Source organism: Cricetulus griseus, chromosome 6 (assembly GCF_003668045.3).
Source record: "Cricetulus griseus strain 17A/GY chromosome 6, alternate assembly CriGri-PICRH-1.0, whole genome shotgun sequence".
Classification (NCBI taxonomy): domain Eukaryota; kingdom Metazoa; phylum Chordata; class Mammalia; order Rodentia; family Cricetidae; genus Cricetulus; species Cricetulus griseus.
In genome coordinates, this window is record NC_048599.1 from 123,196,947 (window position 1) to 123,218,610 (window position 21,664).

At 43.1% G+C, this 21,664-nt stretch overlaps 1 protein-coding gene across 1 annotated transcript; it reads left to right on the forward strand.

Moving 5' to 3' along the window:
• The first annotated feature begins 1,467 nt into the window (after nt 1–1,467).
• Rnd3 (Rho family GTPase 3) lies at nt 1,468–19,621 on the forward strand. Its single transcript, XM_027420453.2, has 5 exons — nt 1,468–1,912; nt 2,333–2,420; nt 13,327–13,436; nt 16,517–16,651; nt 17,904–19,621. The coding sequence occupies exons 1-5, from the start codon at nt 1,763–1,765 to the stop codon at nt 18,153–18,155; spliced, it is 735 nt and encodes a 244-aa protein (XP_027276254.1). The 5' UTR covers nt 1,468–1,762; the 3' UTR covers nt 18,156–19,621.
• Nucleotides 19,622–21,664: the final 2,043 nt, after the last annotated feature.

Here is a 21,664-nt window from a genome sequence, read left to right on the forward strand (position 1 = left end):
GCAAGTGCAGCCATACAAACTTTGGCAATCCTTCCCCTTTCCATGGTTATCCTGTGTGAAACAGACCTAACCATGACAAGAGTCAGGTTTATCCTTTAGAGGGAGGATCCAAAGTTCTCAGCTCTGAAAGAAGTAAGATAGCATTGGGGTCCCCTGAATTCATAATCTTAGCAATTCACTGTTTACTTAGGCACCACACTTTTTGTTTTAATCCTCAACTTTTATTTCAAGCCTGGAAGTTTCCATAAAGTATTATGTGTGAGGTGTGTGTGTGTGTGTGTGTGTGTGTGTGTGTGTGTGTGTGTGTGTGTGTGTGTTTATGTGTGTGGAATCCAGAGGTTGACACTAGGCATCTTCCTAGTTGCTCTTTATATTATTTTTAGTCATGGTTTCTCACTGAATCTTGAGTTCCCTGATTTGCTTGGACTGTCTGGCCAGCAAGCCCCAGGGATCCCCTGAGTCTGCCTCCTCAGTTCTGGGATTACAGGAGTGCCTCTATGCACAATTCCCTGAACCCAAGTCATGCTTGCAGAAGAACAAGTATTTTACAGACTGAACTATCTTCCCAGACCTCTTCACTACAAATGTAATAATGGAATTCTCCTGGCCATTGGGGTTACATAGGCAATGGAGACACTGTCCTCGGAAAACAAGAGAACAAGTGAGGTCTCTAGTTTTGCCCCTTCTGAATTTGCTGTAAGGAAGAGTTGGAATGGTTGGGGTATGAATGTGGAGGAGCAGGGTCCCTGAGTTTTCAACTATGGGCTTGTGTGCCTTCTAACTCCAGTGTGGAGTGCCTTGCTTCTAGGGGGCTGGAGGCTACAGCTGAAGGTACTGAAGAGCAATTACACACCTGGTTCTATTAGTTTTTGTCATCACTCATTTTTCCTGCCCCCTCCACTTTTTTGCTTTGTCCATCTGCCAAAGCCTTCTGCCTCTTCTGGAAAGGCTGAAACTGAGAACTTTCAATAGCCAGTCCTCTCCAAAGATCCAGAAAACCGGTTGTGGTGTTTGAGGTAGCCCGGTTTGCAAAAGTTCCATCATCAACGTTATGGACCTAAAACAACCTTTTTAAAAATATTATTTTATGTGTATAGGTATAAACACTTGGTCTTTTCCTATTCAAGACTTACTTCTGTTTCAGGATTAGGCTTTGAGTGTTAAATATTTTTTATTTTCACAAATGATCACGGAGATTCTTGGAGACATGCCCCTTGGAAAGCAATTTGCAAGGAATTCCAGCTCAAGTTCGTGTGCACAGATATCCATTTCCCCCTCAACCTGGTCCTGAACTGTTTGTCCACCAGCAAATCCCGCCTGAAGCCTTCTGGTTATGCCAGAACCTGGGTCTGCGAGCCATCCTGCACACTACCCTAGAGGGCGCACTGCCTACACTTTCCGCCAACGAGACGACCGCGCTGGCTCCCAGGCTCCATAAAAGGGGAGGAGGCGGATCAGTTTCCTTCTCTCATTGAGAAAGCAGAGGGGATTGGAAGGCAGGGCGTATAAAGCCGCGCAGAGAGCGTGAAACAAAGCAGACCGACTGGAATTGGACTTGGGAGGAGAGGCGCGGAGTCAGGCAGAAAACTTGTTGGAGGGGAGTTAAGAGCCGCTGCCTCTCCTCCACTGCGCTACGCTTAAGGGGTTCCCACCGGCCTTGCGATTTATTTTTTTATCTGCTTTTTATAGAGAGACGTAAATATATATATTTTTTTCTTCTAAAGAGAAAATTCCTGTTTCAAGAGAAAATAAGGCAACATCAATGAAGGAGAGAAGAGCCAGCCAGAAATTATCCAGTAAATCTATCATGGATCCTAATCAGAACGTGAAATGCAAGATAGTAGTAGTGGGCGACAGCCAGTGTGGGAAAACAGCGCTGCTTCACGTCTTCGCAAAGGACTGCTTCCCCGAAGTGAGTGTGACCCGCACAGCTTTGAGGGGAGCGGCCGGTGGGGTCCCCAGTCTGGAAGAGAGCTCCGCTCGCTGTGATTTTCCTCTTCAAAGTCCTCCTCAGGCCAAGCCGGTCTCCACCGCCGCACAGCTTGGAAGGCAAAGTGTCCTGGAAGCCTCTGGGCTGGGACGTGCCAGCACCCTGGGCTCTCGGCCCCCGAAACTTGCTGGTTCCAGTGTGGGAAGCCGGGTGGGGAAACCCGGGTGGCCTCTCGGGAGGGAGCTGAGTGTTTAGTGTGTAGGGAGTGTGAGGTTTTTGTTTTTGTTTTTGTTTTTTAAATTGGGGGCTTCGGGTATTTTCCATAAAGTGTTCAATGCATGTCGCGTTTTTAGTAATCCCTTTGCCACCTTTCCTTCCTCTTCTGTCCTTTCGTTTGTCCAGAATTACGTCCCTACGGTGTTTGAGAATTACACAGCCAGTTTTGAAATCGACACACAAAGAATAGAGTTGAGCCTGTGGGACACTTCAGGTAAGACTCAGCACACCGCGTGGCTCTCTGAGCTGGTGCGCCGCGGGGCTCGGGATCTGGCGCCCTGTATGCTAACGTGGCCCCTAGAGGGACTTGCAGGGCTCAAGCCGCGGGAAAATGTGGCTTTCTGGGCAGGGGAGGTGACTAAGGTTGTGGGGACAGGCGGACGCTATGTGTCCGGGGGTGACGCTGCTGGAGCAGCCTCCTGTGGCCGCGTGGCCTTGTGTTGTCCGTCCTTGGGGCCGTGCCGGAGCAGGCCGACAGGGTGGCCGGGTGCTGAAGCATGCAGAGCAGCGTGGAGCCCTCCTGCTAGCAGAGGAAACCCCTCGTGGGGGTCACCAGCCATCTGGTCGCGGGGCAGGGGGTCAGGCTGAACTGGGAGAAGATCCCCGAAGCCACCCGGTTCCTTGCTGGGGGAGAAGGGTGAACGGCCGCCGCCGGCACCCGTGACGCCTACTGCCAGGAATGCGCTGGTGGTGCCGGCAGCGGCCACCGCGGAGCCTCCGCCCCCGCAGCCTCCGTGCCACCGGCGCAGAGCCGCTTCTGCGGCTGCCCGGGGAGCATTCCGTGCCAGCTCTCGGAGCATGCCACTCCCTACCCCCACTGCTTCGGTCTCGCCCGCCTGCAGGGCCGCAGGCAGCACCGTTCGCCTTTGACCTTCCTGTCTACTTGAATTATTGGCGCCGTGGTGGGTTCTGTCGAAAGGTCTAGGGTTCAAGGCCAGGTTATTGCCTTCCCACGCGCCCACCCATCTACGTGGCACTATGGTGGGGAAGACAGATCCTCGCGGGTGGGAAGGCTGGCGCCCCGGAGCAGTGCGGGGCAGAGACAGTAAGGACAGTACTAAGCAACTCCTGGTACCCAAGCTCTAGCAAGCCGGGGCAGACGAGCCCCGGGAGAAGGCATGCTGTTTGGAAAGACCATACCTTCTCCGGAGGAAGAGCAGCTACCGGGAAGGGAGGGGAAAGGCCGGTGCGCATGGGGAACTGGGCTGCCAGACACATTCGGGCGAAACTGGCAAGGGGGAGCGCACAAGCGCCAACATGCAGGGTTGCTGGCAGGCGGGGTGGCCCGAGGTGGAGCCGCGCTCAGCTGGGAGTGGCCTAGTGGAGCTTCAGCGAGCTTCCCACACCCCGGGCTGGAACCTCGGAGGGACCTGGGGGATTAGATAGCGGTAGGAAGGGGCCAGAGTCACAAGGTCTCCTGAGGCAGCCCCCGGCACAAAGGCTAGAGAGAAGTCTCGTACCGGCGCCTCTCACGGTCGGTGCCAGATGCTCAGACTGCAGCAGTGAGAAGCATGGATCTAGTTTCCCCCTGGAGAGTCAGGCTCTTCCTTGAGCTGCGCCAAGGGCGTTTTGTATTTTTTGTTGTTGTTGGGGTTACATACACAGACTTGATACTATAGAGAAAGTGCTGGTGGAATTCTAGTGGCTTATTACTAGTTTCTATCATCAGAATTATTACATTGCCTAGTATTTTTATTAGGCTCCTGCTCTCAGGCTTGTGGTGGTAATTGTTATGCCTAGTGGGCAGGACAGCTGGTGTGGTACCAGTAATTAGCACCAGCACCCCCTCTCTCCCACCCAGCCCTGTTTGGACGTCTGCTCCATAAGAATTATTTAGTCGTGGGGTTGAGCAGTGGGTCAGATACCATCTTTGATACAAAGCTGTGTTTAGATCTTAGCTCCTGGTTACCAGGGATTTCTATGTGCAAATCTCTACCTCCCTGGGTCTCATTTTCATCATCTGTAAAAAGAGGGCAGCCGCGGAGCTGGATAATGTGCAAGATCTCTCCCAGCTATCGCTTCTTGGCTTTAGTGTCTGGACATGCAGATCTTTTTGTTTCCCAGGACGTTGGTTGGCTTCAGCCCCTAGTCTCTGGCATCCCGTACTGAGGTTCTCACAGCTTGCAAACCAAGCCAGATTCTGGACTAAACCAGGCTTCCTAGTGGATTTAGGAATGAGACTATAGGAGGGGGATGGGTGGACTCCTAGGAATGCTGGGTTATATATCCCTGTCTCAAGCTTTGAGAGTCACAAGACCACCAACTGAGATTTTAGATTAGGTGCCCAGGGGCCAAACTTGCCACCTCCCTCCTTTTAAGAGAGAAAAGGCACAAGCTTTTCAAGGACTAGCAAATAAAATGGATGTGTATGAACAGTTTATAGTGGGAAGCCGATGCAAATATCACTTCAGATATTTTCAAGCCTTACAACTACATAGTTCACAGTCTCTACATATAGCAGAATACCTTGCATACAATAGTCACCCAATAAAACCTAAAGAATGAGCAAATTAATAATGATATGCATAGTTGCCAAGGAGATGGGGCTGCTGGCATTAATTAGCACTGAATTACCTGTGCCTTAAGAATGGCAACTTCACAAATATTGCTTTTCATCAAATTAAAGTTAATCACCTGAAATTAAATCAGTGGTGAAGTAATGACTTTTATTTTTATTTAGTGAAAGACAACCCATCCATATTTCTGTAAAACACAAAGGTTTGAAGCTGGTTGCAGCAGTATTGTAACTGCAAAATTATCCAGTTGTAAAACCTTACTTAAAATTTAGATTTATACAAATTATTATTTGGAGTTCTGTTATGTTGTTTGTGAAGTGAGATTAAACACAGTTACAGAACATTGCTTAGATTCTAGGAATAGGTTGTTTCTAACAAAAGTGGCTTGCCACTCAGGGTTAGCATGCTTGCAGCAGGAAGTTCACGCTTCCCAGTAATTTTACCATCTTTCCTGTTTACTTGTTTTTCCTGACAAGCTCCTAAAGATTTTTTTAAACTATCATTTAGCATTGTCTCCCCCATAAAGACATTGTTTTGTTGAGGTGTGAAACTAATTGCACATACTTTATGTCTCTTCATATATATTTGATTTTCCTCAAACTGCTCCCAGCTTATCTCTGGAGAGAAGCTCCAACAAGTTTATAGAGCCTTGAATGCAATTTTGTATTCTCTCCCAAGACTATGTGAATGGGATTTCTATTGGGAAAATTGTGTGGAGAGAGAGTATAAACTGTGCTCTTTGGTGGTATTGCTACTGTCTTCAACCTTTCAGCAGAGGAACAAAGATTTAGGAAACAGAGGCAATTCTTTTACGAGCTCTCTATGTGTGCACCATATCTCCTAAGTGGTCTGTGTCCTCCTCAAGTGGTCATATGATAAGCAAAACTGCCAATTTGAATGTGGGGAGGAATACCATGTACAAGTAGAATATGAGGAAAAGAAACCATTCACTTCTCGTTTGGGGGGCCCAGGCAGTTAATATTTCCTTCATCTGTATTCTTCTTCCTTTTTTCTGTATCTACTACAAGCAGGTCCTCTGTTAGATGTAGGATGCAGAGCTAGCCTAATGCTAACCTACAGTGCACTTAATTCTTGAATTCTAGTGACCTCTTCTAACTTGTTGCCAGTATGTTCCTTATGAGGCTTCCCCAGTAGTTTGTAGAGCCCTACAAAGTCATAGGTCAGTGATTCTCAACCTTCCTAATGTTGCAACCCTATAATACAGTTCCTCATGTTGTGGTGACCCCCAAGCATAAAATTATTTTTGTTACTACTTCATAACTGTAGTTTTTCTGTTATGAATCATAATGTAAATATCTGATATACAGAGAGTCTAATGCCCCTGTGAAAGATTTTTTTGACCCTTGAAGGGGTTGAGCACCACACGTTGAGAACCACTGCTTTAGGTGGGGACCAGCATCCCTGTCTTTCTGCAAGCATTCACCCATTACAGCAGACACTGTGACACAGTGCCAATTGACTTTTATGGTTACTTAAAATGCTCCAAAGTTAACAAAACCTTACTATAAGTGTCAGGAAAATCTTCTAAAATGGGAAAACTCTAAAGGTAGGCTTGGATCCATTTCTTCCTTTTTACGGAGAAGTATTTTCATTATACAATGAGTACTACTAATAGTTGCAGAAACATACTGGAGAATATTCAAAATTTCCCAACTAAATTGAGAGAGAGAGAGAGAGAGAGAGAGAGAGAGAGAGAGGAGTTTTGATACTTTAAAGTGATAAGTGAAATGAAAATAGTTCTAATAGTTTGTACTTCAAAAATCTGCTACACTTGCCAAACACAGAAGCAGTTTGCAATATGAAGCCAAATGCCTACTAATAATAGAAAGTTAGTCATTTAAAGATCACCATATCTTTTCCTAGGACTAGATTGTAGAGTAATTGCAGCATATGTGATTTAGGGAGTAAGAGTCATGCATGCCAGCTTTTAACCAGGACAAGTTAATGCACATTTTATTTCAGGCATAGTATTAGTTTAAAGTATTCAATTCAACTGCTGATTCCCAGTTAATAACGGTGTGATTGCCCCGTGAAAACTCTTTTGAATCTTAATATCCTATGAACGTCTATCAGGCTCTGAATGCTAAAGCTAGTGCTTCCAGTATTTTTTTCTAGTAGTATTAAAAAACATCATATTCTCCTTAATTTATATTTAAAGCAACAGGTAAGAAAGAACAATCTTAGTTACTTTACTTTGAGGACAGTTTCAGAACTAACTACAAAGGTGTAGTTCAGCTTTTACATCAAATTTGAAGGCCAGTCTTGGTAACAAGTGTGTGCCCTAATGAACTGTTTCTTGGCAAGAATGGAAATGCTTCCTTTTGGAGATTCATCTATGTTACCCAAGGAAAGCAGTTTAAAAGGAGATCACTTATTCCTTCTTGTGATTTAAAATATAAATGAACACATCTGGGTAAGACATGAAGCTGTGTTTGTAAACTGTTTAGGCATACCATCTGGGAACACCTGAACCCCACTGGTGCTATGACAGAGGGCAGGGTGGGAGGGGCTTCTGTCATCAGGCTACTTACATTCTAGTTAAGAGTGACAGGCAAAACAAAACAAAACAAAAATGCTGTGAATATAGGTGAAAAATTAAAATACCCATGCTTCCTCCAGGGTAAAGTAAGAAAGCAAATGAGAAACTCAGAATAAGTATGGGGTGCAGATAGGAGGAAATGCCTATGGACTTGAACAAGGTGAGGAGGAATCCTTCCAAGGGCATCTTTTACTAATACTCCCTAGTCAAACAGGGACATGGAAACATGGTTACAGGAAGAGGCATGGGGGGTGGGGTGGGGAGGGGAGGATGATTCACCTGCAGCAACAAGACTCAAGAGGTGTTGAATGTCTGTGCAAGTCCAAGCCCCCAACTTAGATCTTCCTGGCCATTAAATCTCCCATAGTGCCAGACCTCATCTAAAAGTTGACTCAGATCTCTTAAAATCCCTTGCACTTTAAAACGTGCTTACATTTAATGGTTATCAGGGAAAAAGACAGATTCTCAAAGTTGAGATTTCTGACCTAAGTTTCTTAGAGGTAGCCTAGGAATTCAGGATAAGCTAAGAATTTACAAACTAATTAGAAAATGGTTGTGATCTGAACAGCAGAACAAACTCCACAGAACCAGGTATTTCACAAAGTCAATGTGATGCTTGGGATATAGGGTTTTGAAATCACTCCCAGCTGTTAAAGTAGGACTTCCTACACTGAAATGTGGACTAGGGCTAGACAGACAGCATGACCGGAGGCAAATCTTCATCTGTCCCTACACTATTTTTCTTTTTTTAATCAGTTTAGTGCTAGTTTTTTCTCCCATTTGGTTTTTCCTAGGTTGCACATTTGAGTAAGGTGACCTGATTGGTTATCCTAATGCTCCTGAAGTAGCCAGGTGTTTCCCCATTAATTTCTTTTTCACGGAAATAGGACACCATGTACCACCAGTGTTTCCACTCTGCTTGTGGTGTATGGTGTGCTGTGCCAAATGAATCAGCTGGGCCTCTGTCAGTTTTTGAGGTCCTTAAAATGTCTTCTGGTTTACAATCTATTGGCAACATTCACAGAGTCCCTTCTGGCAAAAAAAAATAATCATACTTTTCCACAAGCTTCTTCAAAAATTTGGCCAGGTGTTGAGCATGTTGGTTTTGAAACACAAGGCTAATGTTATAGTATGTGGAAAGGTGAATGCACTCAGGGGCCTTCATGCTAAGATAATGGACTCTTACATAGCAGGGGAAACATAATTCCTTTAGTCTGGACTGAATGATAATGTGGATTTTTAAAACTTTACCTGCATAATCTTATCCCATTAAGCTCTATGATTCATTGTGGTCCCATCGTCAGTAAAATGTGAGGAATATTGTTATTTTTAAGTACCTCAAGATTAAGAGTTACTACCAAAATGTTATTTGGAGCCCTCAAATAGTGATGCTAGTTCTACCCCTCTGAACTTATATCCCATTGTGTATCTGCACAGCCTCCAGAAATAGAAACCACGAAAGTACCCACGTGTTTTCATAAGATCTCTTCATATTCTCTAACAGTCTGATTCAGTAGAAGATACAAACAAAATATCATTGCTGGTGGTGGCATTTTGGGGAGTTAATGTCTGTGACCCAGACAGTTTGGGGAAGGGTTCAGCAGAGGGTGACACTTGTCTGGACTCCTCACATTCCTGAGCCTGCTGTGCTTCTTTCCCTCGGGCGATGGCCCCTCACTACCTGTGTGTCCTTGGTGAACACAGAAAATATCAAAACTTACTGTATTTTTTTCCTGCCCTAAAACACCCACTATTCCCAACTTCCTGTTCTGGTAGGAGTTTCTTACAGCTTACAACTTACTTCAAGTGTAAGGTGTTACACTGTTAAAATACCCAGCAAGAAGGATTTTCACTTTGCAAGCTCTTCTAAGGTCTCAGTACTTGAACAGGTTTGACTCCCTTGTAGGCATGCCTCTTCTTCCATATACGTTCAATGATGTACTTATATGGTGTGCTGCACCTCTGCAATGCGGTGACTTCAGCAGGCAGGCATGTGTTTGAAGAATGAGTTTCTAGGTGAGGCACTGTGTGACTATTCTGGGGCTGGAAATTTCCCTCTCATCCCAAATTAATGATCTTGAAGACAAGTCTGTGTGGACCAGCAATTTTGAAAGTCTTTAAGAACTCTGCTGATGTTTTCCAAACTTGAGCAACAAAGAGCCCGGAAAGCATGCTTGTTCTAATCTATGCCTTTCAGGGGGCATGGTGGACAGAATGAGACACTTGTTTTGCGTAATGTCCAGTTATACTTTACACTTACACAGCTCCCTGCCATTTGCCAATGTAAAGTCTGGTAGGTTACTTTAAAAGGACCTTAAGAACAGCACTATCTTTAAGGAAGTGATGCCCTGAAAATGCCTGTATGCATGAAGTCTATTCCACATGCTGAGGAAGTTGCACTTGACAAGCAGAGCTTCGTAACTAGGTTTACTGGGTATTAGCTATAGTCCATTCTTAGGTACTAAGGCACAGACTGAATGCACATCAGGACCTACTGTGTTTTGGCACACTGTAAAACAAGTGCTGTTAGCGAGCTTAACTGGAATCTATAGCAATTAATATGTCTGAAAGGCTGCCTTCCCAGGTTGTCCTGGGATGCAGCAAGCTACAGGAGTCATGGCCTGGCATTGTTCTCCACTCCTTTAGGAGGCTCTCCTGTCTTCTGGACTCCTCAGTTGACAGGGCATTCCTAGGATTCTTCCTCTGAGTTATCCCACACAAGCCTGTGGGGATCAGTCCTTTGCTTGCCTACTTCCTTTGTGCAATCGCAGGGCCCCCCTATAGGGAATAACACTGAAGAAAGGGGCCCTCTTACCCAATGAAGAGTTAGACCTTTCCTGTTAGGCCAGTTCTGTAATTCTATCATTCACTTTCTTACTTTGGAAAACTGGAAACAATATTTTGGTGTTTTGTTTTGTTTTCCAGAAAAAAAAATTAACCTTAAGCTATCAAAAATATAATGAATAAATTCTCATCTTCCATGGCAAGTTACTCTTCTCTTTGGTGGTCATATTACAGTTATGACTAATGAATTTTGGGATCCGTTTTATTAGTGCCCTTGGGTACTTGTTGATCAAAAAGCTGCATTGTTTACTGCAGGGGGTTGGACTAGGCACAGATCAAAGTGCTGCTCCTAATTAGATCTTGTTAAAGTGCTTCTGAGTTACCTCCTCACCTCCAAGCTCAGTGGCTGGTTTCTCCTGAATTGCTACACTACATATGTATTTTCATCCAAACTGTAAAACCAAATGAAAACAAAAGCAGAACCAGGCCTCCATGAGAATCCTGTTTAACTCCAAGAGAGCTGTTTCTTTTTAAAGTCAATCAAGAGAGTAAATTTCTCACTTATTTGCATATAGCCACCGAGCACAAAAGCCGCCTTGCTTTCTTTCTTTCCTATCTCCCCACTCCCTGCCCCCCCATAAGCAAGCAATCCCCAGCCTGTGACAGAGGACTGAGCACAAAGCCAGATCCCTTTGTGGCCTTAAAATGGGTGGGGGAGGGGAAACAGCCCACAAAGGGCAGGGTGTTCTCTGTAGCCACATGGTGACTGGAATGTTGCAATCGACTCTCTGGATTTTCCCAGCAGCCCCAAGTTTAATTAAATTAGTTTTGCCCCCTTTGACTTTCTTCAGCCACCTTTGGAAAAGATGGACTCCATTGTCCTGTAGAATAGTCGGCTCTGCCACACAGCACAGGCAGCATCCTTTCCTGAAGGAGCCTGGCACCTGCAGATGCTAGTCATGTCCTGTAGGTCTAGAGACGGGAAAGCATAAGGCCTGAGCTTTCTGACACCTGTTCGGCTGACACAGGCTGGCTCTGACTGTGTAGGTCGGGTCAGGTCGTTTAAGCTAGCTTTGAAGAACAGAAGAGAGGCTCCTCTGTCCTCATTTGAATTTCTTCTCTGTCCAATCTCGAATTTTGTGACTCTGAGGAAAGAGATATTCTAGTGTTTACAGCCAGAGCTGTATCAAAGTTAGACTTTGGACACACAAACAAGGAAGGCTGCAGAGGAGTCAGAACTGTAGAACTAATGCAAAATATCAATATATTCACATAGGGTAAAGCCACCCCTTCCTGGCTCTAGAAAAGCTTAATGCTAAATCAATTATTCTCATCACCTCTGATTTCTTCAAGTGACCGAAAGGGTGGCAATTTTTGGGAATGGCTTCTTTTTTTTTGTTTGTTTTTTTGTACATCTTAATATTTTAAATGATGTGACTTTTTTAACTAAGGCTCTAGCTGTGGAGAAGTACCTTCCATTGGCAGGCTTTGTTACTGCACTTCCAGTGCCTTCCAGGGGCCCAGTGGGAAGCTGCTGCTCTGCCTGAGAACTTGTTAGACTGCCTTCACTGTTGGTACTCTCTTCCTGACCCCTGGCACATCCACACCCCACCCCATCTTGCTCTGCAGACTCAGTATCTTCATCTCTAAAGCAGATAGTGAGGCAGGTGCAGTGTGGCCAGGAAGTACAGTGAGTGCCCAGGGCCCAGAACACATGCCCTGACTACACTAACTTGTAGGACACTAATTTGTAGAACGCAACAACAGGCTCCTGGACGTTGGTTATCCTTGTCCTTTTGCTTTGGGACATGGTGTCACTGAATTGCTCCATGGAGAACCAATGTACTCTCGTAGAGTGAGAGGGGTTCATTCCACTAACTGCATTCACTCCCCAGCTCAGGTAGGCCTCAGAATTGTGATTCTCCTGCTTTGTCCCTCTGGAGGGGCTGGCTGCAAAGATTTTTTGGGAAGCTTTTTCTGCCCCTCTTTTTGACTACTGAAGTTTTGACTTAGGGAATACATGCTATGTTTTTTTTTTTTTTCTGCCAGAAATGCAAAACTATGTCAAAACTAATAAAAAGTCAAAGAAGCTTTCATGTATTTATTTGTATTTGCCTAGTAAGTGATTCCCATGTTGTCTGGGAAATGGCTGTATGACGAGAATGGTTTCTTAAACGTAGCAATTGACAAGTTATCTTCAATTTTATAGTTGAACTATTTCATAATCCATAATTATTGGTCTTGTGTGAATTCCCAACATTTGGAATTCATAGTGTCCAAAAAAAAGTCCTAAATGGCCAGCAAGTTCTGTGGTTCGATTGATTGGCTGCTGATTTGAGCTTTTAGACAAACTTGGGTTTAACTAAGCCCAGGGACCTTGGATTATGTCCCCCTGTCATGTTTGCAGGTGGAACTGTGTAGAAAGGTAACGTGATCCAACATGGCATTTATGACATTCTTGGTTGTAGCAGGAAGCAAACTTACACAGGGCTTGGGGGTTAAGTGTGAGCAAGCTCAAAGGTCAATGGCTTAGCCAGACTTGTAACTAGAGACAGAGTGACACCCATGTGTTTTTCTGTGGCTCTCAGTGCATCGTTTATCTTGCCTTCTTTCTCCCTCCCCCACTCACCCCCCATTCAACTATTGGACTAATCTGGAGTTTGGATCTTTTCCCCAGGAAGCAGCACCATTTTCAGTGGCTACTGCCCCAGAGCCTTTCACCACAGCGATAGCACAGCCACAATACATCTAGTTAATATGTACACATCTCTTCCTAAATTCCAGCTGTCACCTGGATTTGCTCAGATCCCACTGATACAGGTTGTCATCATTTTTATCTTAGAAATGAGAAATCAGAGGCACCCAGTCCTAAAGACACAGGCTTCTCCCCCTTTAGTGGTGAGAATGGATTTATCCTCAAGATCACTTGTTCCCACACCCTCCCCACTTCATCTAGGGTCTCCATGACTCTAATCCTTGAACTCTATCAATTTACACCCTAGTAAGTTCCTGACCTTCCCAGAAACAGAGGTCCCATGCATGGGAAGGAGTGCTCTAGACTTCTAATACTAAGGGAATGAACCTGTCTTTTGTGTATGTGTTTGAATTTCTTTACAAGAAGGAGTGTGTACTTGGGGTTGGGAGTATGCAAGTGAGGGTGTTACATTATAACTGGGAAGGGATTTATCTCAAAGGGTAGAATTAATGCCTCATAGATGATGGATGCTTTTTGTCTGAGACCTGTGTATTTTGTCTCTTAGGTTCTCCTTACTATGACAATGTCCGTCCCCTCTCTTACCCGGATTCTGATGCTGTGCTCATTTGCTTTGACATCAGTAGACCAGAGACTTTGGACAGTGTCTTAAAAAAGGTAAGTGCTGCAGACTGAGGGTGCTGTCCAGCACTTTTGGTGCTGTAGGACTGGAGATAAGTCGTTGGCTGGGGATGCAGAGTCTGAACTTTTGCCCTGTCTTCTAATGAAAATACCAGAAAGCATACTTCCACACCAAAACAAGGTTCCCACACATCAATGCCATGCTTTGCTTGCAACTTTGCTTCATAAAGCTCAAAACAAAATACCTTTTGTGAGCTTCCATGTTTATTTTTTTGGGAGGAAACAGTGTGGACCTACAGTAAGGTCCTACCTGAGACTTCTGTTCATTTGCTAGACAGAGTATTCCATACATGTTCACTGTTGATCTCAATTCAGATATCCAACCTGAATACAATAAGAATTATTTTGATAAGGAAGTTATATTTCAGTAATTTATGGAAGCATAAATGAAATTAGTATAAGAGGAATACTAGGTCTTGTCCCTAGACATGTAACAATGTGAATTATAATCGGGTGTGTATCAAATAGTAGTAAACCATCAGTTGTGATCAGCATGTACATTATTACAGAGTCCTGGTTTCTGGAAGCAAAGGTGGGTCAGATTCTGTAAGTGGAGACAGAACTAGCAGAAGCTGTGGACAGAAGGAACCGTGGCTAAGAGGGATGATACCTGTTGCAGTTGAGTCTTGAGGCCCAAGAAACCACTGTATATGTGTTAGGGGGCAATGCTTGGCCTTCATCAGTGGAGGACTTGGCTCACAGGGTAATTATGGCAACTTGACATAGATGAGTTCCAGGGAGTTCAGTGGGGGTGGGGACCCTGCTTGGCTTTCAGCAACCTAGGCTTTGTTCTTTGGTAGTTCTTGATGGTCATAAGTACTAATAGATGGGGCAGCATGTTGATCACTCACCCATTTGGGGTGTTGTGGGATTTGAGAGTGAGACACTAGCTTCACTTCCCCCTTTTTCTATGTAAGTCAGGTGTGGCTAAGAGCACAGAATGTCACTCAGGGGTCCCTGTGGCCAGGTCAGAGTGAAAACAGGAGGAGCAGAAAAGGAGAACACCTGTGTAGATGTCCGGGCTTGTTTCATTTGCATTGTGTTCTTTTGGTTTTCACTTTCAGTGGTGTACATTTTCTATGCTTTTATTAGCTGATATTTCTGTATGATACTTGCTTGGATTGGTCATTATAAATTTAGGGATTGAGGTATAGCCCTCCTTCAGTTTTTACTAAACTTTCGAGCAGTTCGGTGAGATTGCACTTTTAATAGATCAAAGAGTCCCTTTTAAAGTTTTTAACTTTTATTTAACTTTTATTTATTTAATTCCCATTCAGAGTAATGTATGAAACATGGGTTTGACTTTTGTTAAATTCTGTTAGGAATATACCTTTCCTGTCTTCAAGACTATAAACAAGTACAGGAGGAAGCCAGAAACATCACATTGCTGACAACATAACAACATGTCTGGCTGTGTCTGGAGATAAAAGGGGCTCACACTTACTGGAGTTTGTACTTGATGTAGTATTATTGCATTGTGCATAATTCATGACAGAAAGCTTCCCTCCTGTCCTATTTTATTTTTGTCTCTTAAGATCAAATAAATAGTGACATTGGACCTGTAGATATTAATACAGGTGTTTTACATTTGCATGAGGCTTAAGGCTCATGGTAACTTCATCTGCGTTTTGTCTTAATCTTGGGCTTCAAGTCCATTGATATCAGAGAATTTAGAGTGACTTAAGGTAGGAAGGATTTCTTATTCTGTTTTTCAATTCTTTAGGAGTATGTGCTAAAGGCTCTTAAATAATTGTTGGGGGGAAGAAAAAAAGGAAAACCTCAATGAATGGGGTCAGGCACTCTGTGTTACTGCCCTCCAGGTGCTGGGCTACTTTGATCTAGATGCTCTTGTCTCAGATACACCTTGAGACCTGGAGGCCTCCTCTGGTGGCCTCTTAAATCACTCTTCCAGGGCAACAGCATGCCTTTAATCCCAGCACTCGGGAAGCAGAGGCAGGCAGATCTCTGTGAGTTCAAGGCTAGCCTGGTCTATAAAGCAAATTCCACAACTAGGGCTGTTCCACAGAGAAAGACTGTATCGAAAGAAAAAAAAGCAAAAACAAAAACAAAAAATCAAGATTAAATCACTCTTCCAGAATGTCCCTTTTATCTAGTATTACAGTACAACATTTTATTATTGCCCTGTCTGCTCTGTGAACTCCTCAGAAAGACAGATACATCACCATTACAGAACTTCACAGAGCACAAAAGACATCTGTGGGTGGGGATGAAGGTGTTTCATCACCTCTATCCCCTCATCTCTGGAAGCAATGATCTTCTTGGAGGACTTGGCTCCCATCCTGATGAAGAACTCAAGTTAGAGGAAGCAAAACCATGAAAAGCCATTTACTTGCTTTAAAGGGAACAGCTGCAATCCATGCCAGAGACTTCTGGAAGTTCTCATAATTCTCATTAGGACAGGAAATAGTTAAATTGTAGACTACATAGCAGTTAAAAATTAACTCAAAGTTCTATGGGCTACAAAGCTAGTTGCTGTCCTGGAAGCTCAAGAAATAGTTTTCTGCTTAAGCTATGGTCTGTGTCCATTCTGCCACTTTCGTGGAACCTCCTGGAAGCAGGACATTCTGCTTTACTAAGCATAGGCCAGACACTTAGACAGAGCCCCTAGCACATGGTAGCATGGCCAGTCTTTCATGGTGGAATCTGTGAATGAATACTTTTGCTGGTGTGGGCTAATCCTTATGGCCAGCCTTCCACCTCGAAATAAGAAACTCAGCATATCTGAGGATATAGTCATCCTTTGGATATGTCATTATTAAGGAGCTTTTGTCTTTTAAATCCCTCCATAATTAAGATATTGTTGGGGCTACCTTCTGTTAATACCCAATATTCATTGTGCGAGGAACCAATGATTCACACAGAATATAAAACAATATACATGGGCACTCAAAAGTTCGGTATCTACTTACTAATTAAATGCAAGCTTCTTCCCTTGAAGTCTGAGTTTAATGTCTGCCAGTGAGGAAATTGTTTTCATTGTATGCCTGTCAATACTTTGTTAAATGTCCTTTCTTTTTTTTCCCCCTCCTCCCTAGTGGAAAGGTGAAATCCAGGAGTTCTGTCCCAATACCAAGATGCTTTTGGTTGGCTGTAAGTCTGATTTGCGGACAGATGTCAGTACATTGGTGGAGCTCTCAAATCACAGGCAGACGCCTGTGTCATATGATCAGGTACGTAGTTGTTAGGGTGGAAAAGTCACTTTCTAAAAAAAAAAAAAAAGGAATGGAATGGAATATTGTTTGTAATAAGTGAAATGTAGCAGTTTTTCAAGAGGTGAGGCAGTGGTCAACTGAAATATGACATGTTCTGTCACTCTGTAGTAAAAATCACCAGGAATTAGGACACATGAGCAGCTGATAGCCTTGGATGCTTCTGCTCACCAGTGTTTTAAAGTTGAACATGTGTAAGAGAGAATGTGGTTCCTTTTAAGAGATTTTGATGTCCTCAGTTGCCCAATAAAATCTTAAATCAAGTTGATAATAAAAGAGACCACTCCACAACACCGTCTTTTGAAGGTTCATCATGCTGCATGTATTCCTTCAAAGGGGGAAAAAAAATCTGTTTGGGAATACTTTCTCCTAAAACCCGCCACCAGATTCTCAAGAGTTCATGTTAAAATAGCTACAGCTATATGTGGTATGTATCAGTTAAAGTACTCAATTTTATGGTAGGGGACCGAGCTCAGTAGTAAAGTGTTTGCTCAGTATGAGCAAGGCTTGGGGTTCTATCCCCAGTATATCAAAAACTTAAAGAAAAAAAAAATAATGCAATGAAGTTCATCTACTATTTCTTATTAACAAACTCAGTACAATCATAGAAACTGATTTTACTTAAATGATATTAAATTGTGTTCTTCGCCCTATATTTTGTAAGCCTGTTGACTGGGGTGGAAGGTCATTTATAGTCAGTAAGAGAGGAATGAGAACCTCATGAAGGACTGAGATGGACTCTGAGGGCCAAATCTGTGTGAAAGATTCAGTCTTCAGGTTTTCAGGGTTACTCTGTAGCAAGAGACTGTGTTTCACAGTAGCCCTGTCTGTGACCTCGGAAGCAAGTTACTTCTTGGTTACATGTGACAGTGAGGGTCAAATGCCATCTTTGCATCTCTTGTTTTTTTTTTGAATCATCCTCTTGGGAGTTGGATGCTCAAGGTTCTAGTAAGAGCAAATCAGCATTTTGGAAGCTGTGGGAAGCTAGAGAAGTTTCTACTGAGTAATGTAACTGAGGGCCTTAGGATTGGGTCTTGATTAGGAAGTAACAAAGTAGCTCATGAGGGGGAAAATATATATTTTACAACACTTGAAAAATCCATTTGGCATATGAGATATTTTCCAATATGAAAGACTGCTTGATGGCATTTAACACTTTCCAACATCTCTCAAAGTCTCCCTACTGATGGGAATTCTTTCTTCTACTTCACAGGGGGCAAATATGGCCAAGCAGATCGGAGCAGCCACTTACATCGAATGCTCAGCTTTACAGTCAGAAAACAGCGTCAGAGACATTTTTCATGTCGCCACCTTGGCGTGTGTAAATAAGACAAATAAAAACGTTAAGCGGAACAAATCACAGAGGGCCACAAAGCGAATTTCACACATGCCCAGCAGACCAGAACTTTCAGCAGTCGCAACGGACTTACGGAAGGACAAGGCGAAGAGCTGCACTGTCATGTGAAGCTTCGCTGTCTTTAATGAGGACGCGGGGATCTAGGTGTAAAGAATAAAAACAAAAACCAAGAGCAAAACGAAAAGGAGTCAAACGAAGTGCACAGCCAAAGTCACATGGACGCAGGCTGAGGAGGCCCCTGAAAGGGTACCCAGGTTTTGGAATCCCGTCCTTAGGTTCGGCATGTAGACCGAGTGGTGAGAAGTGAGTACATTGAAGAGTTTTGAAGTGTGACTTGAAAAATATGCCAAAAACAAAGGGAGCTACAAATGGGCTAGATAGAGCTAGAGGAGGAGGAACGCCAGTACCTCTGAGAAGAAAATCCATGCCCTGAATGGTGCTTGCCTATTTTCAGTTTTGTTTTTGTGTTTTCGTTACAACCTATTCATGGATCTCTACTTTGATTTAATTTTCCAATGTTTTAATCTCATTTTCAAAAAGTATATATTAGTGTACCGTCCTCGTCGGGGAACTCGCACTGTGACCTTAGCGTTTAGTTTTCTAGGGGATGTGATCTAATTTCCTCCTAGCTCATCATTAAAATGGAAATTGTATCGGGACCCGTGGGATTCGAGAGGAAAACTTCACGAGGCTTTGAAATCTTGACTTCCTGTGAAGGTCGCTGCTGAGCGAGATGGTTTGAAAGCAAGGCCTCTGCGGCCTTACAAGATGTGTAGACCAGTGCTGCAAAGATCGCATAGATCAAATAGAAAAGAGTGTTGCTTTATATTCCGTCTGATGGTTTCGTTCATCCTTGTGATTGTTATTAACAAGTGGAAAATTGCTCAATGTAATATTTTGTGCGCTGTTTAGAAAAGAGAGTGTGTGGTTTTGTTTTTCTTTTTGCCATCATTGATAAAAACTCGAAGTCAAATAAAAAGTGTCTTGGTTTGATATGATAGTGATTTAAAGAGGAAGCAGATGGATACTGTTTTTACCAGGAGAAATAATGGATGAAGTAACTATAGCAGAGAGCACTGTTTTGAGCGAGGCTATCTGGAAGAAAGTCATTTTTCAAATACCTAGAACCCTGTTGTCTGTTATAACCCAGACTGGCAGCAGAGTGAACTATTTGCTCATGCCACTTCCTTCAAATGAACATTGTCCTGACAAGGGTCCCACTTGTCCAAGCTTTAGAAAACCCCAGAGAGAAAGAAAAAACAAAAACAAAACAAACAAACAAAAAACTTATAATGTCAGCCCTGATATGAGCCTAGGGCATTTCTCAAGTGACTGCTAAACCTCAACCAGATTCAGCAGGGCCAGGTTCAAGACTTGACCATGAGAGAGTGATAATCAGCATTTAAAATAGTTCACAGGTTTCTCCTTGTGAGTGGTTCCTTCCAGAGAAGATGCCCCTGTTCTAGGTGATGCTTGCTGCGAACAAGCTTTTTCCCCCCAACGATGACACTTCATTTTTGAGGCATTGAAGCTGTGTTTCCATTAAACTGTGGCAGGAGGGGAGAGTAAGAAAATTACAACATCCAATTCTGTGTCTTACAAGCACTTTGTTTTGTCTCTGCAAGAAAGTGCCATTTCAATCATTTCCCATGAAACTCAGACATCTTGCGAATATAGTGTGCTTTGACTGGTGTGGCGTTATGCTGTGGGCAGTATTACAAAATAGCTGGCGAGTGCTTTCTGTATTTAAATACTGTAAAAAGAAAATAAGTTATAACTGTTATAAAGCAGAACTTTTTGTTGCTTTTTTTTAATGTTGAAGTCACTTTGTATGTTTGTTTGGTCAGTGTTTCCACAGTATTTATTAAAACGTACGTGTTTTTTTTTTTCTTCAAATAAAAAAGTAACCATGTCCTGTCTACCTGAGATGTTTCCTACTTCTTAACTGTTGATCTATGCTCTTTCAGGGGTGACTGCAGAATCTGAACTAATATTTGCTGAATTAGGAAAGTTCAGAATTTGATTCTTGGCAATACTTTCTTGGAAAAAGATAAATCTATGGATAGAAGATGTTGACATGATATTTTAAAGAAAATCAAGAAAATGGGGCATACTTGAGTGATTTGGACACATACAAATAGGATAGAATTAATTTTTAGAAAGTGGCAGAATTCCTTGGAGCTCTTTCCCAGTGGAAATGAATGGTACAGACCTTGCTTACACAAGGAAATCTAATGTGACCCTAGTTTCTACTGTGTCTTCTGGAGACTCAGATATCCCCCTTGCAATGTGTGTTCTTGTTCAGCAGTATGGCTTGCTCAGGATCCAACTACTGCAACTTAGTGGAGGCAAAACAAAACCAGTCTTATTTATGGTGGAGGCATTGTTCAACACAGAACAAGATAATACAGACATCCTCTCTGATGTGAAAATCAAGTACATGTGGAGTAACCTGGGGGAAAAGTGTTAGGTCCTATCAGCCCAGGTGATTGTCCTCAGCTAAAATCTTCTTTACATAAATGTCTAGAAGGTGAGACTTCAAAACTGTGATTCAACACAGCCAAGATAGTTTGTGTAAAAACTGCATCCTGTGGTTTTAGAAATCTTTGTGGTATAGTTACTAGTTTAATAAGAGTTCTCAGAAGAACAAAGCAGAAGGGAAGCCAGAGGATCCTACATGAAGAATCTTAAGAGCATGGGCATTAGGGGAGAGCTGGAGAAAAGATTTGGAACATAAGCATTTACAGAATATGTTTGTGATTCATTCCTGTCAAGTGCTAAAGGAAGTAAAAGCACTGTCCCAATACTGGGGATGAGTAGTAGCTTCTATGCCTACCTGTAAAGCAGGCTTGTAAAAAGCTTGTTTCTCAACTATCTCTGCAACAATGAACAAACAAACAAACGGGGAGGCCGAACAAACAAACAAACGGGGACGCAGGGGAGAGGAAAAATTCTGCTGACCTTGGTTGCTTCTCTGGCTTGGCAGTAATGTCCCTTCTGGTCAGTTCTCAGCTTTAATTTGTTGAAGCCAAAAGAGAAAAAATCCTTCTTGCTCACTGGCTTCATTAGTCTACCTTTACCCGGGCTTTTGGCCCTGCATACATAACTGACCAGTCCTTTCAATTTATTAGTGGTCACAATTAAGAGCTTTTTAAATACCAAAAAGTAGTCTTCAAACTCTTAGCAATTGTCTCTCTCATTTCTATTCATCCTTTTCAGAAATAGTTGCTTAGAAGATTCTAGTCTTACAGAGAGAGTGTCTTGAGTATAAACTGAAAAAAGTAGGCCTGGGGATTGGGTGTGTGACTCTTGAAACTCCAAGTGCTTTGTCTTCTTATGGGTTATTTTGACATCAGTATTAAACCATCCAGGTTTTATTTTGGTCATTTTTTCATTAATTTACCAGATGTTTCTTGAGTCTCTTCTAGTATGCTTAGCACTTTGATGAGTTGATCACCTAAGTGATTAGAGCACAATCTCTGATTGAGAATCAGGGAGAATTCGTAGTGAAAGGTAGTCAAGGTGGACAGGCAGGCAGATCACATCAAGATGGGCTGATCTGCACTGGCAAGAACTGACTCATGGGTGCTGGGTTGCTGGTAAATAAATACTTCTGT

What these genes read in the sequence shown, in the direction of transcription:
- Rnd3 (XM_027420453.2), top strand. Translation starts at nt 1,763, where the DNA reads ATGAAGGAGAGAAGAGCCAGCCAGAAATTATCCAGTAAATCTATCATG. An exon ending in TGGACAGTGTCTTAAAAAAG is followed by an intron (nt 13,437 to 16,516) that starts GTAAGTGCTGCA and finishes CCTCCTCCCTAG; the next exon opens with TGGAAAGGTGAAATCCAGGA. An exon ending in CGCCTGTGTCATATGATCAG is followed by an intron (nt 16,652 to 17,903) that starts GTACGTAGTTGT and finishes TCTACTTCACAG; the next exon opens with GGGGCAAATATGGCCAAGCA.